Source organism: Peromyscus californicus, unplaced genomic scaffold (genome assembly GCF_007827085.1).
Source record: "Peromyscus californicus insignis strain IS unplaced genomic scaffold, ASM782708v3 Scaffold_14__1_contigs__length_90479793_seg_2, whole genome shotgun sequence".
Taxonomy (NCBI): Eukaryota; Metazoa; Chordata; class Mammalia; order Rodentia; family Cricetidae; genus Peromyscus; species Peromyscus californicus.
The window spans coordinates 19,209,802-19,235,958 of NW_026294436.1; the positions used below are offsets into that span (position 1 = coordinate 19,209,802).

Genomic DNA, 26,157 nt, shown 5'->3' on the forward strand with positions numbered 1-26,157 from the left:
GTTACCAGCTCCTTCTGGCTTTGGAGCACAGGGCCCTGGGCTGACCTGTGATGGGGCTGTTGTTATCATCCCCTGGGATCCAGGTCAGCCGCACACTCCTCTCAGCCAGGTCAGTGAGCTCCAGGTCCCTGGGTCGGTCTGGCCGTCCTGACAGCAGAGGAAAGAGATGTCACTCTGAGCTCCTAAGTGACAGCCAGTCCCTCTCCCTGGGGTAGGCAGTACTAGTCCTGGACAGGTCCCTGAGGGGCTCAGGTCTCTCCTGTCAGCAGATCAAATCCCAGCCTACCCTGGAGGGCCAGTGCAGGGACCACCCCTTTCCTCCAGGAAGAACCAAGAATACCAGAGACTGTAACAAGGAGGATCAGGCAGGGTAGAGGGAACAGGGGCCAATTCATCCTGTTTCTTCGGATCTTTTAGAACCCATACTTTGGGGGAAGGCTGCTGCTTCCATAAGAGAGACTTGGGGGAAGTACAGGGTCATCTCATTTCTCATGATTACTCCTTGTTTCTCTGGACCAGAGCCCAGGAGAGCTCTGCAGTGCTGAGCAGGGCAGAGAGACGAGGGAAATGGGAGGGTACAAAGGAAGACCAGGCCCAGCAGGAAGAGACTTAGTTTGGGTCAAGTGAGGGAGAAGAACGGAGGGGGCCAGAGGCATCCACATAGGAGTAAGGGAGATAAATCCTTGGGCAGGGGGTGGGGGTTTCTAATGAGTAGCAACATGTCCTGGCTTTGGGAGAGTCATCCAGCCATAATTTCCCCCGTATCTTACCTCCCTGAACCAGCTATTACGTTTTGGCTGGTACTGGGAAGACCTAGACAGTGGGTCACTTAAGTTCACATTAGTGTGTGTGTGTGTGTGTGTGTGTGTGTGTGTGTGTGTGTGTGTGTGTGTGTGTGTTGGGGGAGGGAGTATACATAGGTGCATAGCAGTAGATGTGTGGCAGTCTATAAATTGATGAGCCTGTAGGGGATAATCTGAGGAAGCAGCCTTCCTGACTGGCCATTAGGCACTTCTGAGGTGTAGCCAGGGGCAGACAGCAGGAACCTCAAGGGAGGGCTAAGTGGGGTGGAAGGAAAGGAGATAAATGGTGGTCCAGACTTCTGAGCCCAGCCTGCAGAAGGAGCCCAGGGCAGGGTTGTGATATGGTCCAGGGAGGCAGGTGGCTGTGGGTTCCTGAGGGCTAGGGGTCACACGTGGGGCAGGTGGAGCACTGTCCACCAGCCTGTAATGTGCGGTCTTCTCATGATTCCTCTTCAAGATTCCACCCCTGGGCACCAGAGCCCCCGATTAGTACCAATTACCTTTGGGTAGGGCAGCCAAACGGTTAGTTGGAGTGGCCTGGTCAGCTGCAACAGTAAGATGGGTTATCCAGGTTAGCAGGTTAGCAGGGTTAAAGAGGTCTAGGACGGGAACGGATAGATGAGGCTTTTGCAGCTGTCTGTGTGCTGTGGGGGCCCCAAGCAAGGCTGCACTCTCCCTTCCAAGGACAGTCCCCCCCCCATGACGTCTTGTGTTTCTTCCATGGCCTAGAGTGGGCTTTCTGGCTTCTTCCTGTCCAGATATATTAACATATCTGGGCCCATTATGGCCAGCAAGTGTGACCTCCACTGCAGGAGGTCAGAGAGGGAACAGGACAAAGGTGACAGCAGAGGACCTGCTTCACTGGAAAGGGGTAGCCACCTTCCCTTCTGTTTACGATGGTTTGGTATTTGCAGTCCAGCCTGGACACACGGACAGGAAGGGATGGGGTCATTTTGTTCAGTGTGTGGCACAGTGTGAAATGCCACTAAAACCCAGGAGCAGCATGGGAGGAGAAAGCTAGAGAAGTGTTGGAAACACACACACACACACCACATACACCACACACACACACACACACACACACACCACACACCACATATACAGCACACACACACACCACATATACACCACACACACACATACACACCACATATACAACACACACACACACCACATATACACCACATACACACACACACATGCACCACACACACACATGCACCACACACACACCACACACATACACACACACACCCACCACATATATACCACACACATATACACTACATACACCCCCCACATACACACCAAACACACACACACCACACACACCACACATACACACCAAACACATACACACACCACATACACCACACACCACATACACAACACACACACAACACATATACACCACACATCAAATACACACACACACACACACACACCAAACACATACACAGACCACAAACACTACTCATCATATATACAACACACACACACCACATATACACCACATACACACACACATGCACCACACACACACACACATGCACCACACACACACCACACACACACACACACACACCACACACCACATATACAACACACACACACACCACATATACACCACACACACACACATACACACCACATATACAACCACACACACACACCACATATACACCACATACACACACACACACACCACATATACACCACACACACACACATGCACCACATGTACACCACACACACACACACACACCACATGTACACACACACACACACACACACACACACACACACACACACACACACACCACATACACCACACACACACACACACACCACATATACAGCACACACACATACCATATATATACCACACACACACACACACACACCACATATACAGTACACACACACACCATATATATATCACACACACAGCACACACACACACACACCACATATACAACACACACACACCACATGTACACCACATACACACACACATGCACCACATATACACCACACACACACCACACACATACACACACACCACACCACATATATACCACACACATATACACTACATACACCCCCCACATACACACCAAACACACACACCACACACACCACACATACACACCAAACACATACACACACTACATACAACACACACCACATACACAACACACACACACAACACATACACCACACACCAAATACACACACACACACCAAACACATACACAGACCACAAACACCACTCATCATATATACATCACACACACACCAAACACATACACAGACCACAAACACCACTCATCATATATACACACACACCAATTACACACACACACACACACACACACACACACACACACACACACACACACCAAACACATACACAGACCACAAACACCACTCATCATATATACAACACACACACACACACACACACACACACACACACACACACACACACCCCTTGGTCTAGCCTTGCTGTGCGGTGGCTTTAGTCAACTGGGTGGTGTGGAGGCAGCTGTAGGAGAGCAGAAGAGGAAGTCACCCCACTTTCTGCCATTCCACACCTTTCAGCTTTCAGGTCACACAGGAGACAACTCCAAATCGTCCTCCTCGGCTGGCTTGAGAGTGGCAGCCTCCTAATCCAGAGACCTGAAGAGGTCATTGCCCCTGACTGCTGCTTGCTTACTAGGCATTGCCCTGGGGACCGGCCAGCGCTCACAGCTACTCCGGCTGCTGGGAAGCAGGGAGAAGGGTTGTCTGTGCGGATGTGGGTGGTGGCCATTACCTAGAACAGTGAGGTAAGCCTTGGCCAGGTCTTGGTCCAGCTCGGTGCTGGCCATGCATGTATAACTGCCTTGGTCCCGCTCTGCCACGCCGAAGATGGTCAGGGAGTCCTCCTCCTTCTTCATCCTGCAAGGCGCCAGGCTGAGGTTGGCAGGAGGCTGGCAGGAGGGCGGCTCCCACACTGCGCATAGCTGGTACTTTCTTCCCACAAGGGGACAGTGAAAAGGAAGATAAAGGAGGTGGCAGGGCCAGGTGAGAGCCACGGCTCCCTTGAGGGGTGTGGGTGCCATCTGGACACTCAGATGTAGAGAAGAGAGGGTGGATGGGATGCTCCTCAGCATCCACACTGTACCCGTCGGCGAGCCTTTCTTGTGCTGCACACACTACTTCCCAGATTAAGGTACCATCACCCTGACACACCCAAGACAGGTTGGTGTGGCTTCTCTTCCCCTACATGTGTTCTGTCCTATGCACCAGTTCTGGTGCTCTGTCCCCAGGCTGCTCTGACCTGTTTCCACCCGAGGGAGGGGCATCCCAGAGCAATACATGATCGTAGTCGAACTGTCAGTACCAGTGGGTGCTGGATGCCCGCGCACACAGGCGGGGTGCAGCCCTGCACGGAGCTGGGTGAGACTGGGAATGGATGGTGCCTTACTGCCCAGAAGGGAGACAGCAAGGAGAGCCCCAGGCAGGGAGGTAGGGATCAGGGGTTCTCAATCCTGACTGCACCTTAAAGAACACCCAGGGGACCTTTCAATACTATCAGCACCCAAGTCCTACCCGTACACAAATAAAGTCCAAACTGGTGTGGGACGTGCAGATGGGGTACCGTCAAAGTACCCAGAAGATCTAGGAGCTGAGACCCATCAGGCATGGCACTGGATGTGGTAGCTAGGGCCAGACCTGCCCTCTACTGGCGAGAAGGGGCACTACATGCAGAGCTGAAAGGCCCGGAGCATGGAATGCAGAAGAGAGGTGTAGGGCAGGGAGAAAATGAGATATAAAGGAAGGGAGGAGGAAAAGTAAGAGGAGGGGTGAGGAGACGAGAAGGTGGGAGAGAAGAGGTGAAGGAGAGAGCGACAGGTAGATAAGAGAGAGGAAGAGTGGTTCCTGGGATTGCCCCCGAGGAAAGGGTCGCCAAGGCCGTCACCCCTCCTGCTAGCTCCCTAGCGGAGGAGTCGAGACGGAGAGCAGAAACCTGTTTCCAATGTACAGTGGCTCATCATCCTTCAGCCAGGAGACCGTGAGCTTCAGGGAGGGGTCATGCTTCACGCGACACTCCAGCTGCACCGTGGTGCCCCTCTTGACCACCTGGTCCTCAGGCATCCTGAAGATCCTGGTGGGGTCTGTGAAGACAATTGGGAAGCTGGCACGGACCCCTCCTCTGCCCACCGGCCCCGAGGTGGCCATGCAGTGTGACATGCCTGACCCTGAGGTGTCCAACACAGAGTGCAGCAGGCTGTAGGAATGGTGAGGGGTTTCTGTGGGGTGTGTGTGTGTGTGTGTGTGTGTGTGTGTGTGTGTGTGTGTGTGTGTGTGTGTGTGTGGCATGTGGGGGGGGGCGGGGCGGTAATCAAAATCCCCAAATAGTCCTCTGGCTCAGAAATCCATGAGTGGTGGTGAGGGGATAGGTGAGCTTCCAGACGAGGTTGAGAAGCGGCTTCCGTGTTCCCACACTTCAGTCAGCTGGAGTCACTGAGAGGACATGTGTGGTGCCCACCAGACCTCAGGCAGGGGCATTTCCTACTGCACCTATGGATACCTGTGAGCACAGCTTTCCTGTCCCACCTGAACTCTCACCTGTGACCCCCCCCCTTGCTTACCTTTGACCTCTAGGCGGACTTGATTTTCAGCTTTGCCCAGGATGTTGGTGGCCACACAGGTGTAGATGCCTTGGTCCTCTTTGCGGATCATCTTGATTTCCAGACTGCCGTTCTCGTAGACGTGGTAGTTACCACCGTCCAGGTTGCTTCCTTGCCCATTCTTAAACCTCACAATAGAGCAGCGAACACAGCATACTGAGAAAGGACTGGCCCCAGGGAACTAGGAAGCAGCAGAGTCCATGGTGGGGTGGCGGGTTGGGAGGCTTGAGGTAGACACATGGAGTCCTGAGCTTTGCAGGCTCCGCCTGGAGCCACTAGCTGGCTCTGGAGAGACTCAGCTCCTCTCTGAACAATATAGGGGTTCACCCAGATGGCCAGCTTTGATGGTTTAAAGATCCCTATAGGGTAGACGGGAGCCAAAAGACAAATGACTCCCGCTGGGGAGATCTGGTCTCCTGGGACTTACCATCGGAGTGTTGGAATGGGAGACCCGAAGAATGGGCAGTCTAGCCGCGTCCGATTGTAAAGGATCACCCTGATGAGCTGGTTCCGGGGAGACAGCATCCGAGGGGGCACATCTGAAACCGCAGAGGGCCAATTCGCCAAGATGGGTGCGGAGCACAACCCTTCCCCTTCCTCCCCGGTGTCACCACAATACGCTTCCCCCTTACAGCAGCTTTCCAGACGCCTAGATACCCGGATCCACCCCTTTCTTTTACAAGGCTCGTCTAAGGGAAACTGTCCAACCTACAGCCACTGGGGTTCAGGTGTCCCAGGATCATTACAAATGCTGCCCAACACATTTGTAGACCACAGTCATGTTACAAAGGATGGGACATCCTTGCTGTAAGGTTTAGGTGAGGAGGGAGTTTATCCGTCTGCCTGTCCTCCATCTGCCTCACATCCAAACTAGCTTTTTGTTGTTGTTGTTGTTTTGTTTTCTGAGACAGGGTTTCTCTGTGTAGCTTTGGAGCCTTTCCTGGCTGATCCTTCACAGCTCTGAGACATCTTGTATCTACCGGTTCCCACTGCCCTCTCCTTGCTCAAGAAGTACAGCAACCACGCTCGGAAGCACTTCCTACCCAACTTCTCTGACGGAATGAGCCCTGTGGTCATCGGGCTTGGTGGAGTACAAGGGCTCCATTCTCCCCACAAACCCCACCTCCATGCTCCACAGGCCGCCAAGCCTGCCCGGCATGCCTAGGCTCCAGAGAAGAAAACGTACCTCATGGCATCACTATACCCCAAGAAGACCCCCACCGCCAGTGGGCAGAGACCGTGTGAGAGCATGCTCACCCAACACACTGACGAAGGCATTGGCCAGCAGGTAGCCATGTTCGTTGGATGTGTTACACTGGTACACTGCCCTGCTGCTGATCTGAGTGTCCCGGAAGATGATGGTGTCCTCAGCCACCTCACGGTTGGGGTTGGGTGGTGCCGCTGCAGGTGAAAAAGAGAAGTTTCCCATAAGAAATGGAACCAGGCAGAGTGAGAGGCATGCAGGGCTCTGGACAGTGTCCCACATATGCTAAGGGTTCTGTGGAAGAAGAGGCGGCTGGGTGGACCCAGGTAGACCCAGCTTCCAGATTCAGCACTGCTGAACCATGTGACCTGGGCCCTCTGGGAGTTTGTTTCTCCATCCATCATCTGGATGGAATCTGAATCTTTGCTTTACTCAAGCAACAGCTGGGCAGCTGCAGTTGAAGATATGAGCTACGGAAAACTAGCTTTGGAAAGAGGAATCTAACTACCTCTCCAGTCAACACTGTTCACATCGTTTGCTTCAGATCCTGGTCTGTGGGACAACCCATCACCTCATGGAGTCTTGTGACAGTATCCTGAGACTTTTCATACAGGTATATAGTGAATGGTGGAAGGCCCAGAAACACTGCTGCTGCTTTCACTCAATTTAGTTAATTAATTTTCTGAGACAAGGTCTTGTTATGTAGTTCTTGCTGGCCTTGAACTTACCAGACTAGCCTTAAACTCATGGCAATCCTCCTGCCCTAGCCTCCCAATACTTGGGATTACAGACATGAGTAAGTCACCGTGCCAGACATTCATTTGTTATGATTTTAATCCAATGTACATGGACAAGAATACAGCAACATCCGAAGAGCCCAAACCTGCCATCTTCCCATCCTCTGCCTCTTCCCAACCTCTCTCACCAAAAAGCTGCCCACCAGCCAGAGCTTCATGCAAACTGAGTCTTCGTGCTTGTTAAAAAAAAAAAAAAAAAAGGTCTTCCTAAGAAAAGTAGCCTACACAGAGGGGCCATTCTTGCCGATAGTTCTCCTGATGTTGCCGGCTTTCAGGAGCTGTGGTTCTGCCCATATGTCACGCTGGGACTTGGGACACATCAAGAAAGACGTCGGTTCTGGGGGAGCATCGTTCCTGTCTTCCCCATGAGAAGGAAGACTGAGGGGGAGGCAAGGAGAAGGGGCCATAAAACAAAAACTTTCCAGAAATGTAAACAACAGCCACTTCTCTCGTTTGTAGCCACTGGAAACATCTGGACTTGGGAGCAAATGCTTTGGCTCGCTGAGGCTGTGAATTCACTGGGATTTCTTAGACCTTAAAAAAAAAAAAAAATAGGAGTCTGGCCCTCCGGCGCCACTCAACAGATAAAGAATCTGGGGACTCAGCAGAAGGTAAAATAAGGCACGGTTCATGTCCTAGTCATCTACTCTGGGATCTACTCAGCAAAAAGGCACCTGGGAAGTGGCACCACCAACCTGAACACCCCCTAACCTGGCCGGTTTCATAAACCTAATTTCCCTGCCAGTCATCTCTCCTTGGCACTTCCTGCAGAGGCTGACGGATGACCCCGGGGCCGAGGATCAGCTGCCAGCCCTGGGCTGCGTCTACAGCACAGTGCTACAAGGTGTACCACCACTGCCTGCTTCCCCCAAAGCCTACGAGGTCAGAAGACTGCGGCCAGAGGGCTGTGGCTACGTCTCTGCTCCTGGCAGGGTAATGATTCCGTCTTAGCGGGTGCAAGCCCTCTGCAGCCCAATGCAGTCCGCAGCTCCCCGCCTCTGGTGGCCTCCTGCGATCCAGAGCCCAGTCTCCTCACCCACTGTGTTTGAAGGGGTACAGACATGACATCTAGCAAGCTGCCTCCCTGTCTCCGCTTCTCCACCTGCTCCTTTCCTTCCTGTTTTAAAATGATTTTTCTACTTAGCATACGGAAGTCACGGGACGATATTCTCATGTATACATACCAATAAACTTTGATCAGATTCTCCCCCAGCTACACTCCCATCTCCCTCTGCTCCTGCTCCCCTTGGTTTCCCCCCACAGCCTCCGTTCTGCTTTCACGTCACGTATACTTATGTTTAGTTATTCAGCTATGTGGGATCTTCGTCTTTCCCCCCTCCTCCTATTGCCTTCTCGTACCGCCCCTCCCTTCCTTTAAAATCACTTTCACAGACTTCTACTTTTGTGTCCTTGATGTGTGTGTGGATGCGTATTCATATGTAAGCCCAGATTCCACACACGAGAAAACACGGCACAGCGGTCTCAGCATGGCTTATTTCACTTAACATGATGCGAACGGCTGGTCTTCTCTGTGTCAGAACAAAACACCATTGTGTCTAGGCACCGTGTTCGTCTCTGTCTGTTCACCTGTGGATGGGCAAGGAGGCCGCTTCTGTCTTTTGGCTGTTGTGAACAGTGCAGCAGAGGCATGAATCTGCAAGTATCTCTGTGGTGTGCTGATTTAGATTCCTTTGAGTGTACGTGTGATCAGGAACGGTATAGCTTGTTTTGTTGATAATTGATCATTTTTTTCATCTATGTTTATCAGGGAAATTGGTCTCCCTCTCTATAGTTTTTCTTGTTGAGGAAAAGTCTCATTCAATAGCCCAGGATAGCCTGGAATTCACCAAGTAGTCCAGGCTAGCCTTAAATTCACAGCCAATCCTCCTGTCTCAGGTTCTTGAGTTATCGATCACGCCCAGCTTTATAGTTCGTGTGTGTGTGTGTGTGTGCGTGCACGCGCGTGTGCACGCACGCACGCACACGCGTGTGTCCCCTTCAAGTCTGATATCAGAGCAATGCTGGCTTCACAGAACGAGTCTGGTAGTGTTCCTTCCGTTTTCACTCCGTGAACAGTTTGAGGAGCACTGGTGTTAGCACTTCCCTAAAGGTCTGGTAGATTCAGCCGTGAATCTTGCCTGGTCCAGGCTTTCAAACTTGTTGCTTCTTTGGGGTCTGTTTAAGTTGCTTATTACATTCTTGCTTTAATTTAGGTAGGTCATATGCATCTAGGCCTTACCCATTTCTTCTAGATTTTTCAAATCATACATGTTTTTCCTAAACCATTTCCTAAGTATCCTCTAGATCTCATTGAAACCTGTGGTAATGTCCCCCTTTTAGCTCTAATTTTATTAATTTTGGTATCCTCTCTTCCTTTTGGTTCATTTGGATAAGAATTTGTCTATCTCATTTATTTTTCCAAAGAACCGACTCTTTGTTTCATTGAGTTTCTTCCCTGATTTTTATTACTTCCTTCCATCTACCACTTTGGGGTTTGGATTGTTCTGTTTCCCTTGAGACCTTGAAGTTCATCCTCTTGTGATTTAGGTGAGGTCTTTTGATATAAGAAGTCGTAGCTATGAATGTTCCTCTTAGATTGGCCTTTGTTATATCTCCAAGATTCTGATAAGTTGTGCTTTGTTTTTATTTGATTCTCAGAATTTAAAATTTTTTTTCTCCCAGATTTCTTTAATGACCCACTGCTCATTCAAGAGTACATTTGTGAGCTCCTGTGGGTTTTCTCCTTATTGATTTCTAGCCATATTTCACTGCACTCTGAAAAGATACAAGAAGCTATTTCAATTATTTTATATTGTTATAACTTTCTTATGGCATCAAATGTGATTTACTTTGGTGAAAGTTTCATGGATGGCAGAGATGAATGTGTACTTTGCAGCCGTTGAGTGGAATGTTCTGTCAATGGCTGCCAAGTCCATTTGATCTTGGGTGTGGATTAACTCTGGAGTTCCTTTACTGACTTTAAGTCTGGGTGGCCTACCTATTGATGAGATGGGATATTACGGTCGCCCAACACTGTATCAGGAACCAGCTGCTGCTTTATGCTCAGAGTGCTTACTCTATGAAATTGGAAGCCCCAGGGTTCAATACATATATATATATATATATTTACAATCATTCTCTCTTCTTGATGGACTGTTCCCTTTACTAGTATGTAGTGGCATCCTTTATCTTTCCTGACCAATTTGATGTTCAGTGTACTTTATCAGCTTTGGGAATAGCTACACCAGCTTGTTTTCAACTTCTGTTTGGCAAACTTCTGTCCTTCACTTTCACACTAAGTGTGTCTTTGTCAGTGAGCTGTGGTTTTTTTTTTTTAATTGATGAATTGAGTTGCATTTAGTATTATTAATGAGAGGTTTGATAACTCCTGAAATTTGTTGGTTATTTTTCTGGCTAGGGAATTATTGTTTGCTTTCCCCCAACTCTCCATTCGTATTAAGAGTTTGCTAGTTTACTGTGTTGGATACGATGGATCTTTTCTGAGTTTTCCTTATTCATCTATTCTGTATGAGAAAGTTACATTCTTTTCTGGGTTCTCTTGGTTGAGACTTCATTCTTCGTGTTGAGGATTTCTTTAAGCATTTCTGCAGAGTAGGGTGGTGGTCAAGAATTGCTTTAATTTGTGCTTGTCTTGAAATGTCCTTATTTCTCCATGAATTTACTTTAATACTTTTTTTTTACATTTATTTAATGTGTGTGTGGGAGCATGCATGTGCCATGCATAGATCTGGAGGTCTGAGGAAAACTTGTAGGAATTGGTACTATTCTTCTACCATGTGAAATCAAATTCAGGTTGTCAGACTGAACCATATTACCAGCTCCTCTCCATGAATTTGAAAAGATAATTTGATGTATACAGCAATTTGGGTTGACAGTTAGTTTACTTTCAATGATGGAAGCAGACAAACCCATGCTTTCCTAGTTATTTTAAGGGTTTGTATTGAAGTCTGATCTTATTCTGATGCATTTGTGAGTTGATATCTTTCTCTTACACCTTTTGATTTTATTGCTATAATTTCATTGACTAGAGTCTCCATACCTTTGGTTTTATCTCAGCGCTTTCTACTGCATCTTGGACTCTTAGGTTTATCTCTTGACTGTATCTCAGGATTTCAGGAAGTTGTTGCCATGCTATTCTTCTTTTAATTTTAGGATGATGGTTACCTTGACATTTCCTTCTATTCCTGATAGTTTTTCTTCTTCTTGGTGTAGTCTGTTGACGGTTTCCACTGTGTTATTTTACTTGATTCAAAAGTTTTTCATTTCAACATTTCTATTTCATTAAAAAACCTCTCCTCGTTCGCCTCGCTCTTCCTTGTTGCTGACTTTGCCGTGTTTTTCTGACTTTCTCCTCTATACTGCTGGCTTTCGTCTCGTGCTCCTGAGCCGCTTCCCTCACATCATCCATCCAGCTGCTTGTTTCAATGAGGCCGCTGAGCTGATCACTTTATCTGTAAACACTTGGATTTTTCATCTGGCATTTCCTAATTTCATGGCCTTGAGTTCAGTAGCGAGGAATCATGATCCTTTGCAGGAGTCCTGTTATCATGTTCTGTTTTTCATGTTTCTTGTGGGTCTGAGCTGTGACTTACACATCTGTCGGCTTTGATAGCTCCTCCAGTTTCATTTGTCCATCTTCTTATTGAGATTTTTTTTGTTTGTTTTAGTTTTTCAAGACAGGATTTTTCTTTGCAACCATGGCTGTCCTGGAACTCACTCTGTAGACCAGGCTGGCCTCAGACTCAGAGATCCACCTATCTCTGCCTCTCAAGTGCTGGGATCAAAGGTGTGCGCCACTACCACCCTGGTCTTATTGAGCTTTTAAGGGGTCAATTCCCAGTACCATTCAGAGAGGAGATCACAAACTGCTGTGGCAGCAACAACAGCAAGCCAACACCTGGCATAGAAATACACATGATATTGGCTAAAGCCCACAGATACATCACTAATGGCTGTAGAACAGAAAATGGTAAAATAAGGCAGTGTGTGCTATGCAGTTGAAAATTATTTAGAGTACATACAAAAATAGTAAATGAATGAGGTAAAGAAAGGGAAAATACAAGAAAGCAAGGTTAGATGGAAGAAAATAAAAAGAAAAGGAGCGCAGTAGAATGCTGGGATGGGGAAGAGGGAAGAAGAAAAGGACTAAATAAAGATCACTAATGAAAAAGTCTGAAAAGAAAATGAGACAGGGGGTTGGGGATTTAGCTCAGTGGTAGAGCGCTTGCCTAGCAAGTGCAAGGCCCTGGGTTCGGTCCTCAGCTCTGAAAAAAAAAATGAGACAGATGTAAGAAAGGGAATAAAACGCAACATAAAAGACTTTGTTTGGGGCTGAGGAGATTGCTTGGCTAGTAAACTGCTTGCTTTGATCTCAGCGTACTTGTAAAAAAGCCAGACACAGTGATGCATGTTTATAATCCCAGCACTGTGGAGGCAGAGACGGGTGTGTCTCTGAGGCTCCCTGGCTGGCCTGCCTACTCTACTCAGCAAATTCTAGACCAATGAAAGACCTTGTCTCAAAAAACAAAATGATGACTCCTGATGAAGAACACTCAAAGTTGTCCTCTGGCTTTTACCTGCAGGCACATATGTGAACACACACACACACACACACACACACACACACACACACACACACGCAGCCTTTATTTGAAAACTAAGTTAAAGTCTGGGAAAGGTATAACAAAAAAGGAAAAGGGGAAACACAAGAGGCTAATAAAAAGAAAATATAAACAATGAAAAATGCATAAATGCAAGTAGTTAAATGTAAGAATAGAAATTAAAACACAAAAGCTTAAAAAAATAAACTGAAGTAAAAAGATTGCTTAAAGTGAAAAAAAGAAAGAAAGAGAAGGGGAAGGAAGGAAGGAAGGAAGGAAGGAAGGAAGGAAGGAAGGAAGGAAAGAAGGAAGGAAGGAAGAAAGAAAGAAAGAAAGAAAGAAAGAAAGAAAGAAAGAAAGAAAGAAAGAAAGAAAGAAAGAAAGAAGGAAAGAAAGAAAGAAAGTGAAATACAGGGGGCCAAAAAGAGTTAGAGTAATTTCTTCCTGGGCCTTTGAAAGCTGAAATCCACCGGATAGATTGGGGCTGGGAACTTGGTCTTTTCTGTGATTTGTGTTGATGCTGAGCTTGTTGTAGGAGAAGAATGATGTCTGCCAGCGTGGTCTTCACTTCAGTAGCTCCCTTCTCTGCATACCAGGGGCCTCTGGTGACCAGGGTTTGTGGTTTGTGGGCTGGGTTCTTTCACTCCTCCAGACACCACAGTTTATGTACCCTGGGATGGGTAATGTTCCAGCTGGATGTATCTCCGCAGCATACTGAGTGGGGGACCCAGACGTGGCACTGAGCTCTCTTTGGACACCTCCCGGCGTCAGCCTCCCTGCTGTGGTCACGGCTGTGAAGGTCCAGTAGTTGGATGGATCAGTTGGGCAGTTGCAGAGCTCGGTCCACCCACTGACCACAGGTTCAGGACGTTAAAACTTCACACTTATTCTCAGCTGATAAGGTCAGCAGCCAGTCACTAAGGGCGAGACTACCGTGCCCTGTACATACTTTGTGACCTGGGCTGCGCGGCCTGCCGCCTGTGCTCTGCATCTGGTCAGCATCAGATGCTCCTGTGTCTCATTCACACCTCTTTCCCTCGACTTTTCTCCTTAGCTGCATCACATCGAGGCAGCTTCCTTCTGCCGCCGCCGGAGTCCCCACACTACTGGTTGATATCCTTGCTTACTGTTCCCCAGCTCCTTGAAGAAGGAAATCACTAGACATTTCAAAAGTAAAACAACCGGACAGAATATGACGTGAAAACCAGACCAACGTCATTAGCTCAAACCTGGGGACCCCCTATTCAATCGATCTGGACAGGATCAAAATTTCCCCAAAACACTCAAGGGGAAGTTCTTCCCCATGTTCAGCTACAGTCTTTCACATTGTCATATAACCCTGCCTTTTAACTGGTCCTTGTTAGAGAGGAATACTCAGATCCATCATTGGTTAATGACAATAGATGGGCGTTTTATCTGCTAAGCCCCACCCACCACTCAGAGGCCAAACCTGAGATGCAGTGCAATGCCCAGACTCTAAACTGGGCTCTAGAGTTATTGGGCAGAAAGCAAAGATTAAGAAAACTACAAAGAAGCAGAAATCTCTAAACAGGAACATAACCACAGGCTACTTATCTTCCTGTTCGCTCAGAAAAATAAGCAAGGCTTTCTCTACCCCTGTGATGCCTGCAGAGGAAGCTTCTGGAAGTAGCCAATGACCCGTTCATTTTTTTTTTTTTCACTTCGGGGACATCCGGCCCACCAACAAAACCTCTGGAGGGTGGAGGGAACAAATGGAGCAGGACTCACATTGCAAAGGTTCCCCGTTCACCATCCACTGGACAGTTGGCTTCGGGTTCCCATTGGCTCGGCATACCAGCCTCCCATCTTCACCAGGAGCCAGGATCAGGTTCTTGGGCTCATCCAGCCAGTATGGAGCAGCTGAAAGACAAGGCAGGCAGAGGTAGATGGCACAGGCTAGGCACGAGAAGCCAGGTGGGCTCCTGTGTGAGGGTAACCCCCAAGTCCCAGCCCTGATCTTTCACCCCCAGTCTGCAGATGGCTGGTTAGCCGAGCCCATGGAGCAGTCTGCTTGTTAGAATTCCCCAACAGGCTTTTAAAACACAGGGATGCCGGGGCTCATCTAGACCTTCTGCATCTGAGCTGTCAAGAGACCGCGTGGCTGAAGCTCTGAGAGGTCATAGGCATTGACGGAGCCCTTGGTTGTACCCTTTAGGAGTCCGTTGTTATAAGAACAGAGGTCTAGGAACGATCTGAACTTTTTTCTTTTAGGCACTGAACTTTAGTTAGAGCAGTTCTTGGCCGTTCACCCCTTCCATTAGTTGGACAATTTTGTGAACACATGGATTTTCCTGAGAAAAGAAATTTCTGGATTAAAGTCTCAAAAAAATCTTGTTATTCACCAAACAGGATGAAAACCCACTTGTGTGTGTGTGTATAGTGTTGAAGGCAAGGTCATAAGATCAGCCAGCCATATGCCACAAGTTCTTGTACTCAGCCCTCAGCCCTCGACCTCCCAGTCTGCGTGCAGTCCTGGGCTGAGACGTGATTCACACAGCCCATCATATAGCCAGGACCCACAAGGACAGGACTGAGCTCTAGTGTCATAACCGCTCAGACGGTCTGTGTCTGCTTTGTGGGGGGGGAGTGGCTTGAAAATGACTCGGTCCGTGATGATTCCCATCCTTCAGAAGAAGCACAGTGCCATGCATACAACACAGACAGTAGAGGCTAAGACAACACGTCACAGATGGGGATGCAGAATGAAAGAAAAGGCTCGGGGAGGGACGTCACCTGCAGAGAGAGCCTCAGCATACATGCCCGTGAGGGCATAGAGTCACACACCCAGGGGTGACACCGCCATGTTACTCCAGAAGTTCCCCACTCCCTCTGCCTCCTCGCCACAGAGGGAAGGCTGTCATATGTGTGTTCGGGGCTGGCAACATAATCATAATGAGAAATACACACAACGTACCCTTTACTCTCACCGAGATCGTGTGCCGGATGCTGCCCATCTTGTTGGAGGCCAGGCAGAAATACTCCCCCGAATCCTCTTCAGAGACATTAGTGATGCGCAGGGCCTTGTTAAAGTTCTCAAACTTGGTCTTGTCAGAGGGGAGGTCCCCACCTTTCTTGTACCATGCAATGTCTGGTGTTGGGCTAGTAAAGGGACCAAGCAGGACACAAAGGGCTTGTTACTGAATGTAGCCCTTGTCTTCTTAGAGAGCCTGACACTCAGATAGCCTAAAGGTGGACTTGGGCCCAGGAGGGAGGTGCGCACCCTCTAAAAGCTGGGCTTTCCGACACAGAGGAGGCTGCTTGGCCACAGGGTCTCCACGGAAAGACAGAGCCAAGGTGCCATGGGATCAGCATGCCTAGCTATGGCCTTTTCTCTTTTCCCAAAGCAGAGACAGCCACAGTGGGACATGGATGACAGACATACAGTGTTCTGCTCACGGGGCTGCTTGCTTCCCTCTCCCTGTGCACTGGTGTGCCACCTCCAAGTGTGTAGACTGATGCCCACCCATCCTCCAGAAGCAGGGCTAGAAGACGGTGCAGACTGTACGTACACCCCCGAGGCAATGCACTCCAGCAGCAGGTCCATGCCACGAAGTACCATCTGACTGCTCGAGGTGCCCTGGGGATACATGAAGCTAGGCGTCCTTTCGGCAACTCCTCGGGCTGAAACAAGACAGGACAAACTTCCATGAGCCTCCTGCCCAGGTGTACCCAAACTGCTGGGTTAGAGAGAAGTGTCATGCCCCACTCCTGGGTCCTTCCAGCCCAAGCCACCCCCAGGATCTGGGCATCTTTAAGAAATGCGTTTGGAAGCTTGGGGTCTCGGCCCCGCCAGCACATGTATGTAACCAGCTCCAGGTTCTGTTGAGAAGAGCCTGGAAAGCCTTCCCTCCATCTGGGACAGGGAAGGGTTAACAAGCAGTGAGAGGTCCATTCTCTGTCATCTGTGTTGGGATAGAGGGGCCACTGAGGTAGCATTTCAGTATCAGTCTATCCTCCTCAGAGAGGGACATAGGAGAAAGAAAAGGCATAGACTGGGGACACAGGACAAGCAACCTGTTCTTTGGGGCCCTAACAAGGAGCTGGGATGAAGCAACAAACCCCCAGACACACAGTGGACATGCGGGAAGAATTATTAATGGCGTAGCAAAGACATGAAGAGACTGAATGAGGAGCGAAGACCGGAGAGCTCTCCGGGGCCAAGCCCACTCTGCCTCCTAACTCTTGACTAACTGCACGAGAGATGGGGGTGGGTGCAGGTGGGAGGCATGGCAGCCGAGGTTGGGGGAGGGGACCAACAGCTCAACTAGGCGGGAACAGCCACGAGAGAGGTAGCGATCCCCCATACAGGTTTTAGAGGCTAAGTGGTCCACACACTGATGCTGTCACCAGGCTGTTCCCCATGGAAGAAAGGGCCATGCCACTCAGGGTGCACCCACGGAGAACGGACCTCACCTTGTCCGAGCTTTGCTTCTTTCCTATACTCTTTGTATAACTCTAGAGAAAAGGGAAAGCAAGTTGTCCAACCGGAAACCCCGAGTCGAAGCTGGAGGAGGCAGTTCACTGCTGAAAGACAGTGAAGACTGAACGATGACTACGAGCTGAGGCTGCCACGGGTCTTAGGCTCAGTCGGACAAGGGGGAAGTAGAGGGAAGGCAGAGCTGACAGGAGCTATAAGCCCTTGGAGATGCCTGGAGTGGGAACGAGGGCATTCTTCTGGGTTTAACTGGTGCTGGTGGGGTGAGGACTGGCTGCTGGCGATCCAAACTGTGCAACGTGTGTTTCCTATGGGAGCTTGCTGCATCTGCAGGTGTCTGGCTGGCTCAGGGAGGCTCCTGTCCCGGGGACGCTCAGCTTCTCTTCATTAGCCATTGGGAACCATCTCTCAGAGTTGACCTATCTTTTATCTTTTCGTCATGGGAAGAAAGTTTAAAACACACACTGGCTACCGGCACAATACAACGCATGACACGGGACACGTGCTCAGTAAATATTTGTGGGGTGAACAAGTTAAAGGGGGAGGAAACAAGAAAGGAAGCGGCAACCTGCGCCCCACGCTGTCTGTAACTGTCCTCATCTATCACACCAGCACACACACACAGAGCAGCGGTCACTGCAGGGTTAATCTATTAAGTGGTTAGTTGGTTACAGTCCATACCTGTGGACCTAGCAGCACCCAGCTCTCAGTATCTAGGAAGCAGCAGCTTCCTCCCACCCCCATCACGTAGTCACCAAAACCAGTCAAGAAAACACAGTCATGGGCACCAAAAGGTTAGGGAGATTCCAGGGCAGGAGGTTCATATCAAGTGGGTGAGTCTGTGCAGAGTTGCGAACCCCACGATGAGGTGGAAAAGATCCCATCTCGGTCATCACACTCACTCCACACAAGAAAACAAGTCTGCAGGAGCCAGCCTGCGACCCTCCGGATACTTAATTCACCCCACAGCATACAGCACAAAGCCCCAGGGTCTGGGTAGACAGTAAGTGTGTGCAGCAGGCAGATTAGCACAGAGCCCTGCTCTGGGCGTCATGGCACACTGGAATGTGACCGGAGAAAAGTTACAGCAACACCCCATTTGTAGGATGTGGGCTCCCAAACCACAGAAGTATCTGGTGGAGGAAGCAGCTAATGGAAAGGAGCCATGTTCAAAGGCAATGAAAAACTACCCTCCCTGCAAGTCAGAGGGAGCCCCACCACCCAGTAAGATCTAAGAAGAGCCCAGTGCCGTGACTGGTGGGTCTGCAGCACCAGCATGTTGAATCCTCACGACACATTTTGACAACACCACTTCTGTGTTTCCAGCAGAGGAAACTGAGTTTCTATGAAGTTAGCAGACTTGCCCAAGCTCACAAGTTCACTCTGTTTTGGATTCTGAGCTGTGCTATGGGGGTTACTTTAAATTGACTCTCTGTCTGAAGCTGGAGATGCCACCTACCCCCATTTCTGATGGGCAATTTCAGAACAGATTTCTAATAACCTCAAATCCAAAGGCCAAGAGGTAAAGGAGAAAGGTGTTTTGTCCTTGTGAACTGCTGTGGTCTATTTCCTGCTTCTCACCAGCTAAGATCCCAGCTCTCCATGGTGGCAACTGATAAAGCTGGAGAAGAAGCTGGGGTGGGGATGAGGAGGCTGCAAGGCCTCTCAGCTGGATTCTTAGGGGTATGTGAATCTTGCAGAAGAATCATGGTGACTAGTCACTTTACAGAGCGACGAGAAGGCTGGAGCTAAAGGAAGGTTATGAAGAAATGTCGGCTGTGCAGGAGGGATCACATGGACACTTAAGGAAGAGGGCCTGGCTGGTGACTCTGGGAGCCCCTGTTCCCGAGGGAGGGTGCCTAGTTTCTTTCCCTGGAGGAGACGCAGGAGCCAGTAACGACCAAGAAGGTAACTATTGCATGAAGTTCTGCGTGGTGAAAGATCTCTCTTTAGATAGGACTGCTCTTTTCACTATGGAGGCAGGGATGCTACTGTCCACTTCCAGTCTTCAGTTTGGGGTGTACCCCGATACCGAGGAACTCCAGGATCCAGGTGCCAGGCTCAAAGCTGCAGAGATTCAAGAAAAGCTGCCTAAGGGTGGCTCTTGCAAGGTGTGGCTCAGAGGACTCATGGATCTCCAGAGCCAGATGGTTGGTCAGGGGACATCAGGGCGTGACCGCACTTTAATCAAACTGGCTTTGAGGGTCGAAGGAGGAAGAGTTTCTGGCTGTCTTCTATCGAGAAAGGTCAAAAGTGCTGACAAGCTTAGCCGTTCCCTTCACTCCGTGCCGCCTGCCAGCAGAACAATGGTTCAACACCTCAGCTGCACCGGGGAACCTTTGCCAAGCGCAGCTCTCTATGGCAGCTGGACCCTGCATTCCCTCTGCGGTCTTCAGTTCTCAGAACTAAGAACCAGAGGCATGTGAGGCAGGCTTCCTGGCACCTCATCCATCTTTCTGGCCCTAGGAATGGCTGAGCAAAAGGTATGGGGGTGGGGGTGGGGGTGGCATCTCTTGGTCTAGAAACAACTAGTGTGTCTTGCTGTTAGGAAAATTCTCCTATAAATTTCACTCAAATCCTGCCTGCAATCATTGCAGCTTTTCCTCTTACCCAGTTCTTAGTGGAGCTAGCAATCTGGGTAGCTTTTGCTCCTCTAGTGTGCTCTAATATCTCTCTCTCCCTGTGGAGTACCTCTCCTCCTGCAAGTGTGCCCGCCTTTCTCTCCCGGGCTTCTCTTCAAATTCTCCGCATCTCCCTTAATTTAGAAACAGATGGCCTATATACAATCCAGTCCACACAAAACCTTCCCCTTTAAATCCAACAATGGGTTATATATTAACACTGTCAATGTTCACAGCAGCTTAGCGGGCTACGGGCACACGATCCTCTTTGACTTTTACAACCATCTTTGAGGCTAGTAATCTGCCTGTTTGGCGGAAGAGGAAGTCAAAGTTCTAAGGCATTAAATGGCTTGCTCAGTGTTACTTGGTGGTGTGTCCTAGAGACTGGCTTTGGCTTGAGGCAGTATACCTCCACGTACACACTATAAACCACCTGATTTCAGGCCGGGATGAAACACAAGTGGCTTTCTCTGCCCGTCGGAGGGGGTGGGGTGGCTTCTGGCCCATGTCCAGAGGATGTCCAGCTCTGTGCAGATCATCAGAACAGAACAAAAGGACTGGGTGGCCCTACTGCTAGAAAAGAGACATGCCACATCTCAGAGCCAAGCAGAGCTGTACACTGGGCATTTGTCACTGGCTGGCATCTCTGTGCGTCCAGGAAGAACTTCCTTACTTTCTTGTTTTTTTTTTTTTCCTTCTTTCTAAAACCGTCAGCTTGTTTGTTCTGTGTTCAACATGTGCCTTGTTTTAACTTTATGTCCTTCCCAGGAGCATCAGGCTATGCCAGCCATGTCCTGGTGCAGACTGAGGACCCAGGGCTCAGTCTCTATGTGGGCTCTGTTGCTTCCACAGTCCAAGCGATTCTCACAAATCTCACTTATTTTCTTCTTTAAAAAAAAAAATACTGACCCCTGGAGACAAGCTGGGCTATGTATGGCTGAAATCACCCAGTCATCTCCCATGGATAAAACAACTACATCCCCTGCTTTACACAAAGCAAAGAACTCGAGCCAGGTGGCCTCTAAGGGCTCCGATATGTTCTGGATGTCAGAGCACTTCCTACAATAGATATTAGGGGTTCAATTCAGAAAAAGGCACATTCCACAGCAGTGCTCTGGGACTTTTGACACAACAGTGGCTGGCCCCATTATCTTGAAAACAAATAACCCCCAGAATCTAACAAAGGCCCCAGCTTCCTTGGGCAATAAATCTCTCTGACAGAATCTCGGCGTGGTTTTTGCGGCTGGTGCCAAGTTGGGAACCTTTGTTTTCCCTTGGCTCTCATTTCGGGTCCCATCCTCCACTCCAGACACCGATCATTGCTTATATTAGCAATCTCAGCAAAGACATTCCTACCTAGTCGAGCTCCCAAAGATCCCCTTGGGGACCTGAACTCAGCTCAGAAGCATAGCTGATGATGGGACCAGCTGCCGTGCCCAAGCCAGCGAATGCTGAGTCCAGTGGCTGCTCAGGGAACAGGAGGGCATTCTTAAGCCACGGTGAGGGGAGCCTCAGGTGTGGAGATAGCCAGTTCCCCTATTAATCAGACCCAGCCGCCAGCTGTGGTGTGTTAGAAATATAATTCATTGTGATCGTCCTATGACTTGCGGACGTGGCTGGTGGGCACTGGATTTGCCCACACTGCCAGAAGGGAGAAATGGTACAGGGGTCAGGGACGGCGAGGGACAACTTCATTCATACTTACCTGGAAAGAGAACTCTGCCCTGGATTCTTAATACCATTTTCCAGGGAAACCTTAAATCTTTTTTAAAAAAAAAAGACTCACGTATTTTTATTTTACATATATGCGTATTTCGCCTGCATGTACGTAAGTGCACCGTGTGCCGGCCTGATACCTGCGGAGACCAGAAGAGGGTGTCGGAGTCCCTGAAACTGGAGTTACAGATGGTTCTAAGTCACCATGCAGCTGCTTGGAATTAAATCAGGATTCTCTGCAAGAGCAGTCGGAGCTCTTAACTGCTAAGCCATCTCTCCAGGCCCTCTAGAAAAACTTTGAAGACATATGGGACCTGGCTGAGATGCAATACTCTCAGGAAGTAAAGTGCAGTTACAAAGAGGCAATTCACACCCAGACACTGAAGGGTTAACTCAATGAAAGCTGTCTGTGCTCTTTACACTACCAGTAGGAGCTGGACCTCCCGTTTCCTCCTAACTGTGGACTCCATTATCAAACCTCATCTGTTACGGTTAAGTCTGAAATGTACCCCTGCCCTGGTCCATGCTTGTTCCCCCAGCTCACGGTGCTGCTTTAAGGGAACCATTCAGGAGGTGAGGTCTAGCTGGTAAGGGTAGGTAACTAGAGGTGGCCCTTTGAAGGACATCTGACGCTTGGTTCTTGCCTTGCTCTCTGCTCCCTAGTCTGCTGTGATATGAACAGTCTCTACATATACTCCTGCCAATAGTGAAGGAAGCTACGATGCCTGCTTCCCTGCCGTGAAGGACCAAACGCTCTGAAACTGTAAACTGACCTAAAACTCTTATCTCACAAATTGTTTCTCAGATAATGTGGACACAGGGATGCAAAAGTCCAATTTCCATCCATCTGTCCCTGATCCTTACGTCTCTGCTGAGTCCTCTGTGGAGATCTACCCTGCTTTATTTGCTAAATTCTTAGAAGGTAGTTTTGAGACTCGCACATGGGAAGGACAAGGAGGAGACACTTCCGATATGAGCCACCCCAAACTCCCGCACTGGCCACCTTGCTCTGGGTGGGCAGTGTCCTGAGGTATCCCTTCGGCACCTTGCCTGGCCAGCTGTCCGCTCTGCCGCCCAGCAGGGGTTAATGTCACGGTATCAGTTCAAGTTAGCCAAAGTGGATTAGGTAGGACAGGAGAAGTTATTCCCCGGACTCACCACTGTATATGTCAGGGTGGTTTCTTAAGGACGAGTCATTATAGGGGTTGTCTGCAATAAACAAAAGAGGGTGAGCAAACAGGAGGCCCAGAGCAGCTGCGGGCGCAAACACGAGGAGGAAGAGAACAGAAATGCAAAGCCACATCGCAACCGAGGAAGAGCGCCAGTGGGGTTTTGCCAAAGAAAATGGTGCACACGGAAAAGGAACGCGCTTGGTAGGGAACAGGCAACACAAAGCAGCTCGAAGGGAAACGAAAAACCGGTTAAATCCTGCGAAAGAAGGCAACGATAAAACGAGGTTATTTTGGAAGTAAAGAAATGAGGCTCGAACTCTGCTTGGTCCGTCGCTATTTTGAACAAATGAGGGAAGGATTAGTGTCTTGTGGCTGGTTCCGAACCAGCTTCTCCCCAGTCCCCAGGACTCCACGTCAGACCAGCTAGAGAAAAAGGAGTGTTAGTGAGACCCTGCGGAGGACAGCAAAGCCCTGCCTGGCTGCAGGGGTAGGTGTGTGTGTGTGTGTGTGTGTGTGTGTGTGTGTGTGTGTGTGTGTGTCCATACAGTAAGACAGTCATCAGCAGAGAGGAACAGAGGGCCCTTTGCAGAGCCCAGCAGGGAGAGGATTCTAATCTGACCAGGTGGGCATTACTGTAGACCCTGCCAGACATCTGCTGGGAGACCCTGGTGGAGGTTCCTGAAGGGGAGTTTGAGTCAGGGCAGGAAGATGAGGGGATGAACCCTACATCTGAGACTGGAGCTCTCTAGACAGCGTGGGGACAGGGACTTTCTTTTCCTTTTTTCCCCAAGACAGAGTTTCCCTGTAGCTTTAAATCCTGTCCTGGAGCTCAATCTGTGAACCAGGCTGGCCTTGAACTCACAAAGATCCACCTGTCTCTGCCTCCCAAGTACTGGGATTAAAGGCGTGTGCCACCGCCGCCTGGCAGGGACTTTCTTTCAAAAGCAAGATCGGTGGCTGCCCTTCCAATGTCAGGTGACTAAAGCCCTTGGTCCTTCAGTCTTCAGTGAAGACATTTTAGAACATAAACATACCACTCTACTTAAGTAGCTTTTTACTCTCTACCTATACCCTTGAGGGCTCACGTTCCGACAGTACCCACAGGGGAGGGAAGCCAAATAGATAACCCAGAGAGCCAAGACACAGTCCAACTTCCAGGGGAGGACAGTGGCTGTGTTAGAACATTTGCATATTTAAAGACAGATCAAATCCCATCGCAAGTAATTATAAGAGGGTACACGAACTCTTCTCTGGGCCCGGCACTGAATTGCACCCCCAGTCTGCTTTACAGCCAGCAATGGGAAGATTTTGTCTCTCAGAGCTGCTTCTCCGCACTGTGGGGTTGGCTGAGAAAGACCTTGCTGCTTTGGAAGTCAGTTCGGATGGACCTGGCTGGAAGATGGGAACTGGTCCACAGCGGAACGAAGGGGTAGGTGGTGGTACCAGGTAGTGGATGCTGACATAGTGCTTAGGAGAGAATGTCCGTCCCCCGGGGGAACACAGTGGCAGGCTCAGCCGGAGGGGCCCTTCTCTTTCACTCCCACGGTACCAGGTGAAACAGGGTCTTCCTCTCTTCCAGGGAAAGACCCTGCGCACAGCCAACTTCACTGTAGCTTTGGCAACATGTGGAAGAGATCCGGGGAGATTCTGTCCTTGAGGAATGCCATCTGACACTAGTGGGGAGTGTGGGGTGCACCCCATTGTCTGCCCTGGCAGACCCCCTCCTCCCTAACCAGGGTGCTTCTTACGGCAGCAGTAGAGACCTTGTGCCCGTCACACTATGGACAAAGTCACAGATGGGTCTTTATTGGCCTGACTCTCCTGCTTATCTTTTACTTTATCCTAAAACAAGTTCAAAATGATTTTTAGGTTGCCTGGTATTTTGTTTTATATATATATATACATGTGCAAATAGATGTGTGTATCTTTCTCCCCTCCCTTTGATGTAACTGATAAAAACAGTGTGATGAGACTGATTTGTCCCCAAAGGCAGAATACAGGCAGACTGCTTGGCTTCCCATCCAGACCTGGTTCTGGTTCTGAAGGAGGTAAAGAAAGCCCGTGCCCTTTCTAGACAGGAAAGTCAACATAGCCCAACTGTGCTATTTTAAGAAACTATGCCCAATTCTAGGCTGGCTCAGATGCCCAGAACTTGCTTCCAGCCAAAGCTGCTCTTGGGAGGACTCCAGGAGGCTGGCCGGGTTCTGCTCAGGTTACCAAGAGGGGTTCTTGTCATTGGGAAGAGAGAGTTTCCAGTGGGCCGGGTAACTCAGAGTGAAGCAGAGACCAGCATCCCTTACAACCTCGAGAGAAAAGGATGCTTCTGGAAAGTTCCATTGCTAAGTGTCATTTAACCTGAACATGCTCCCAGACTCTGCACAGACAGCATGACACCTGGCTCCGGCCCTGAGCAGCAGGCTGACTGCCAGCGTCACCCTTTCTAGGGGGATGTGAAGGCTGTGCAGGGTCCTCCTCCTGACATCTCTCCTCCTTCTCATCCAGCCTGTCCTGGATGAGGTCACGCAGAGGGCCTGGGCAGACCACACTGTCCTCCTTCATTCACCCAGCTGGCAGATAGCCACCTGAAGTCATCTGAGGAGGCTCAGCAGGAGAATCAACTTCCTTTCCCAGGGGTCTCCTGGGGTGGGTCCAGGAGTCAGAACACCAGGGCCTCTGCCGCATCCGGCAGGGCTCCTTGCGGGGCTTGAGCAATCCTGGGGCTATCTGTCCCATCTTGGGAGACAACACCCACTGGAAAAGGCGTACCACAGACCAGGAGGCAGGTGGCCAGAGGGAAAGACTAGCAAGAAAAGAAAGCGAGGAAGAGGAAAAAAAAAACAGAGGAAGGAAATGAAAGAAAAAAAGGAGGAAGAAACCCTGAGAAGTAAACAAGAGGAAGCTTCTCCTGAGGGGCAGCTGTTCCACCCTGAGGAGAGGGATGAGGCTGTGTTGATGCTGTAGTGCATCTGCCCATCACCAGCATAGACCGAAGGGGTCTCTGCCAGTGCTGAACAAGCCCACCCAAGGCATTCCCCAGGGCAGTGTCAGCCCCTGGAGGTAGGCCTTGGGCAGCCCAGGCTCAGCCTCA

General features: G+C 49.6%; 1 protein-coding gene across 19 annotated transcripts in view; it reads right to left on the reverse strand.

The window, feature by feature from the left end:
- Nfasc (neurofascin) overlaps positions 1 to 26,157 on the reverse strand; it is a 176,435-nt gene that overhangs the window by 40,870 nt on the left and 109,408 nt on the right. For 11 of the 19 annotated variants that reach the window (XR_008217892.1, XR_008217891.1, XM_052736926.1 and 8 more), the window contains 11 exons: positions 23,056 to 23,106; positions 16,635 to 16,746; positions 16,040 to 16,224; positions 14,854 to 14,985; positions 6,740 to 6,883; positions 5,910 to 6,021; positions 5,444 to 5,610; positions 4,819 to 4,966; positions 3,622 to 3,746; positions 1,304 to 1,348; positions 46 to 147 (listed from right to left, as the gene is read on the reverse strand). Coding sequence is in view for 17 of the 19 variants with exons in the window: in XM_052736926.1 (XP_052592886.1) it covers positions 46 to 147; positions 1,304 to 1,348; positions 3,622 to 3,746; positions 4,819 to 4,966; positions 5,444 to 5,610; positions 5,910 to 6,021; positions 6,740 to 6,883; positions 14,854 to 14,985; positions 16,040 to 16,224; positions 16,635 to 16,746; positions 23,056 to 23,106 (1,323 nt within the window). In the remaining 2 variants the exon portion in view is untranslated. The remainder of the gene's footprint in view (positions 1 to 45; positions 148 to 1,303; positions 1,349 to 3,621; positions 3,747 to 4,818; positions 4,967 to 5,443; positions 5,611 to 5,909; positions 6,022 to 6,739; positions 6,884 to 14,853; positions 14,986 to 16,039; positions 16,225 to 16,634; positions 16,747 to 23,055; positions 23,107 to 26,157) is intronic. The other 8 variants (XM_052736930.1, XM_052736928.1, XM_052736927.1 and 5 more) reach the window with 3 other exon arrangements.